Genomic DNA, 5721 nt, shown 5'->3' with positions numbered 1-5721 from the left:
GTCCAGCTCCCCGGCAGTGGGTCACTGAAGGCACTTTCCCTCTGGATCCCAACACTGCGTCTCTGAAAGAGAAAGCTGGCCGCCCTGTAGTCCTTGGTTTCCATGATGAGTTTTTCACCCAGCTCTTTGAGGAACTTTAGAGCATACTTGCCCGTGCTCCAAGGGTCTGCGACCCTATTGGGATGAAGTTATAGTAAGGGGGAAGGCCTTCATATCTGCGAGTCTTCTGTGTCTCCCTGTGGCTGGCAGCTCCACCCCCATCAGCTACCGAGTATGGCAAGTAGGTGTCTGCCATTGTGGCGGCACAGGTTTAGTCCCAAGCAATCTGCTTCCCATCCTTCCAGGATAGCATAGTGGCTCCATCAGGACGCTTTTGATTTCCATCAGACCTCTGCACTTAGGGTTCCCGTTGAGCTGGGCAACGGGCTGTGGCGAGGCTTCTCCTCATGATGTCATTGACCTCCTCATGTCTGGCATACTTCTCTTCTGATGTGTGACACACGAGACCATGAAGTCCGAATTGATCAGCCGTTGCCCTGCTGCAAATACACGTATGTTCGGTGAGGATGGGGGCGGCTAGGCGAAGTGCAACACCAATCCGAATGGCTTGTGGGTTGGGTCGAGTACCCAAGGAGGAATTGGGAACTGCTAGAAGGAAATCTGAGTGTGGTGCCTTCACCGCCAGGAGATGAGTTTGGTCCTTTCCTGAAGCGTTAGTGAGCATTGTGTTGGCGATTTTTTCCATGACCAGTTTGTCCCAGTGGGACAAACTGGTCGTGCCGAAAAGGTAAAATTGGTCAGCAACAACTCATTTAAAACTAAGACCTTTCTAAAATTTTCTCTTATATGTTTAAAGATATATATTTTCATTTATGTTAATGTAAAAATTAATAATTTCGTACCAAAACTTACCTAGCCTTATTATAACAAGCGCAATTTAATTTAGCTAATCCAACTAAATATAATTTAGAAAAATTGAAAATAATTTAATAATAAATAAACATAATGAAATATATTTTCTTTCGTTAGGTACAGAATGGTTTTTACAAAATTATTGCATACATAAATTTTCGCTTGCCTTATTCGGCAAGAAAACGTTGCTATTTAAGCCAAAATCGCAAATTTTACCTTTTCGGCACGATACATATATATGTCGTGCCGACGTTTATATGATCATATACTGTATATATATAAATGAAAATATAGGTGAAGAAACAAAAGCATTTCCCTGCTTTTATTGGATGAAAAGAATTAGAAGCAATATTTTTGTAATTACATCCACTGGCGTCAACAGCAGGGCGCATATCGACCGTTAGGTAGTCTGCAGAAGAACCCACAACCCTGCCCTCCTCCAGTCAGTGCTCCTTGTTCCAGTCCTCCTCCTCCTGGCCTACCGGGAAAAGGTCTTCCAGGTCTGTGTGGTGGGAAATGGCCCCCGGGAAACTGCCCTCCAAATCCACCAGATCCTGGAAATTGATTTCCAGGGAACTGCCCTCCAAATCCACCTGAGTCCGGAAATTGGCTTCCGGGAAATTGACTTATAGGTCTACCAGAACCTGGAAATTGATTTCCAGGGAACTGCCCTCCAAATCCGGCTGAACCTGGAAACTGACTTCCGGGAAATTGACTTACAGGTCGACCAGAGCCTGGAAATTGATTACCGGGGAACTGGTTTCCGGGTCGACCAGAGCCTGGAAACTGCCCTCCAAATCCACCCGTGCCTGGAAACTGACTCCCGGTAAACTGGTTTCCAGAGCCTGGGATTTGTCCAGACGACCCGCCGGATCCTGGAAACTGTCCACCAAACCCACCAGAGCCTGGGAATTGTCCAGAAGGCCCACCGGGACTTGCAAACTGTCCTGACCCATCAGAGCTTGGTAACTGCCCAACTGACCCAACGGAGCCTGGAACCGGTTCCGTGGAGCCACCAGAGCCTGGAAGCTGTCCCGTAGAGCTGCTAGAGCCTGCAGCAGCTGGTTTTTGGGTACCTGAAGTGGTTCCCAACACTGCCTGCTCAAACAACGCCTGCAACTCCTGCAAGAAAAGTAAGGACCAATGTCAAGGAAAGATTTCATTGACGCGTTTTAAAGCGCAGAGAAGCGCAGCATCTGAGGCAATCAGATTCAATCCACAGAAAGGGAAAATAGTTCCAATTCCTTGAATCAAGAGCCCTTCACTGCCTTCACATCCAAGTATGAATCAACTGAGGCAAACTTCATGCAGAATGCCGGTGAAGGACTCACTGTTCCATGGAATTTGGAGCTGTTGTCCCCTTGCTTGGATCATGTTTATTGTGTTAGCTAACACAACAGTCTATACTGTTGCGTTAACACAACTGTATACTGTTGCGTTAGCTAACACAATCTGTGCTGCTGCGTTAACTAACACAACAATCTATAATTAAGAAGCAGATAAACAAGTGTCATCCTACAGAACACAAACGTTAACCGGATGCAATACATGACAGTGTTCCCGTGGCCGGCTTCAACACAGACAGGTATTGCCAGAGCTTCATCTCTGGGCGTCAACGGAGCGCATGACTCACCTGTATACTCTGTGCGGAGGTAAGTGCGCACCACAACGACACCAACGCTACCACCCTCAACCATATCATCTTGCCAAATCTGTAACACAGGCGGAGATCACTGGTTATTAGTATTGATATTGTTACTCTTTGTATTGTTAATGTTTATACTCTTACTGTTACCACTGTTATTGTTGTCATGTCCATGGTATTCATCGACACATTCCCATAGCTTAAATAGGTACCTCGAACATGAACATCCATTAAAATTAAAGTACCTACAGAACTGAGTCATTCTGGAAGCTTGACTCTAGCGTGCATGACGGTGGGAATGGTTGTGCGTAATTCTGCCTGTTCATAATTTTCATTAATCTTACATAGTTACGCCTTCAGGCTTTAAAGTAAATAACAGAGACCTATTTTGACATTGTGCAAGTACATAAAAGTTACCAGTACGTTTGTGTTTTGATATTATGGGTGTAAAAACATACTCTTTTGAGCATGACGCGAGTTTTAGTTATATGACTCTCAGCTGGAGCTTTTGGTCATGTGATTGAAGCTTTCAGCTGGCTAACCGGTCCATCCCTTAATAAATAATATATCATTGTATATTCTCTCACAGGCATGTGAACCATTTTCACTCTAGTTTGAATATCAGATATATATCTTCTAACAATTGTTTGTTGTAAGTTTTGCTTACTTGACGAGAGGAGAGAGAACTTACATCTGCAAGTTTTGCTAACTTGACGAGAGGAGAGAGAACTTACATCTGCAAGTTTTGCTAACTTGACGAGAGGAGAGAGAACTTACATCTGCAAGTTTTGCTAACTTGACGAGAGGAGAGAGAACTTACATCTGCAAGTTTTGCTAACTTGACGAGAGGAGAGAGAACTTACATCTGCAAGTTTTGCTAACTTGACGAGAGGAGAGAGAACTTACATCTGCAAGTTTTGCTAACTTGACGAGAGGAGAGAGAACTTACATCTGCAAGTTTTGCTAATTTGACGAGAGGAGAGAGAACTTACATCTGCTCAAGTTGTCGTCACTTTCATTAAGACAGTTAAATAATAAAAAAAAAAAATATTATGTTATCCTTAGCTTTTCTTTCTGGTGAGACCTTAATACTTGTACCATTCAAGCTTTCATTTATTTAGGTACACTGGACCACTGTTGGTATTGTTACTGTTGGTATTGTTACTGTTGGTATTGTAACTCTTGGTATTATTACCGTTGGTATTATTACCATTGGTATTGTTACTTTTGGTATTGTTACTGTTGGTATTATTACCTTTAGTATTGTTACTTTTAATATTGTTATTGATGGTATTGTTGGTAAAGTAGTCTGAGAATATATTGACATACCATTTTTTCCCCGTATTGTTACAAGCCCAATAACAGAATTCATAACTGACAAGCATCAGCTCAGCGGCTTGAGCTATGTTGATAAGGTAATGGGGTTTGAAGCCTGTCGACTACACGAGGGTCAAGCCAAATATACTGGAATCCCTATAATTTGAACCGAAGAGTACTCTCAGCATGTATACACTGAGACGTGCAGACGACACACATCCTGGACAGCAAACATAAGAAAGAAGGAACACTGCAACAGGCCTACTGACCCATGCGGAGCAGGTCCATGTCCCCCCGGATTAGACCAATGATCATCCCCCCCGGATTAGCCCAATGACCCACCCAGTCTGATCATCTCCACTCAAGGATGGAGCACGGCACCAGACCCAGCAGCACAAGCTAGTCAGGTCCAACTCACACCCAACCACACCCACTCATGTATTTATCTAACCTATTTTTAAAACTACACAACGTTTTAGCCTGAATAACTGTACTCGGGAGTTTGTTCCACTCATCCACAACTCTATTACTAAACCAGTGCTTTCCTATATCCTTTCTGAATCTGAATTTTTCCAACTTGAAACCATTGCTGCGAGTCCTGTCTTGGCTGGAAATTTTCAGCACGCTATTTACATCCCCTTTATTTATTCCTGTTTTCCATTTATACACCTCGATCATATCCTCCCTAATTCTACGCCTTTCAAGAGAGTGTAGATTCAGGGCCCTCAGTCTATCCTCATAGGGAAGATTTCTGTTACATGGGATCATCTTTGTCATTCCCCTCTGTACGTTTTCCAGAGCATTTATATCTATTCTGTAACACGGTGACCAGAACTGAGCAGTATAGTCTAAATGAGGCCTAACCAAGGATGTATAGAGTTGAAGAACAACCTGAGGACTTCTATTATTTATACTTCTAGATATGAAGCCAAGAATTCTGTTAGGTTTATTGCGAACACTAATGCACTGTTGTCTTGGTTTTAAATTACTGCTAACCAGAACTACTAAATCCTTTTCGCAATCAGTAGTATTAAGATCTACATCATTTAGTTTATATGTGGCATAGTTATTTACCTGTCCAACATTTAGAACTTTGCATTTGTCAATATTAAACTGCATCTGCCACTTCTCAGACCATTGCATCAGTCTATTCAAATCATCCTGGAGTGCTCTAGTGTCCTCATTAGAATGAATTGGACGGCCTATTTTGGTGTCATCAGCAAATTTGCTTATGTCCTTATTTATTCCCTCATCTATGTCGTTTATGTAAATTGTGAACAACAACGGGCCCAACACTGACCCCTGAGGAACACCGCTTGTGACGTGCCACCATTCTGATTTCTCCCCATTTATGCAAACTCTCTGCTTTCTATTTGTCAGCCATGCCTCTACCCAGGAAAAAAATTCTCCTCCTATTCCGTGTGCCTTAAGTTTCCTCAATAGCCACTGGTGTGGAACTCTATCGAAAGCCTTACTGAAGTCCATATACACAATATCATATTCATTACCATGATCTACCTCCTCAAACACCTTAGTGAAAAAAGTTAGTAAATTCGTAAGACAGGAACGCCCCTTTGTAAAACCGTGTTGAGATTTATTAATCAATCTGTACCTGTCAAGATGGCTACGAATTGCTTCGGCAATTATTGATTCCATAAATTTTCCCACTATGGAGGTAAGGCTTATTGGTCTATAGTTCGAAGCCAAGGACCTGTCACCTGCCTTGTAAATAGGTATTACATTTGCCATTTTTCACTTATCAGGCACAATGCCAGTTTGTAGGTAAGATGGGAAGATAGAGGTCATGCTCAAAGGAAAGATACTTGTAAAAGAATGTATCAAACAGC

At 42.6% G+C, this 5721-nt stretch overlaps 1 protein-coding gene across 1 annotated transcript; it reads right to left on the bottom strand.

Moving 5' to 3' along the window:
• Positions 1-1221: 1221 nt before the first annotated feature.
• Positions 1222-2688, bottom strand: LOC128688704 (uncharacterized). Its single transcript, XM_070084587.1, has 2 exons — positions 2546-2688; positions 1222-2034 (listed from the first exon to the last, which is right to left on the bottom strand). The coding sequence occupies exons 1-2, from the start codon at positions 2612-2614 to the stop codon at positions 1288-1290; spliced, it is 816 nt and encodes a 271-aa protein (XP_069940688.1). The 5' UTR covers positions 2615-2688; the 3' UTR covers positions 1222-1287.
• Between the last annotated feature and the right edge of the window lie 3033 nt (positions 2689-5721).

Source organism: Cherax quadricarinatus, chromosome 13, assembly GCF_038502225.1.
Source record: "Cherax quadricarinatus isolate ZL_2023a chromosome 13, ASM3850222v1, whole genome shotgun sequence".
Classification (NCBI taxonomy): Eukaryota; Metazoa; Arthropoda; class Malacostraca; order Decapoda; family Parastacidae; genus Cherax; species Cherax quadricarinatus.
Note: the sequence above shows the minus strand (reverse complement) of the source record. Positions and strands in the feature narration are given on the sequence as shown.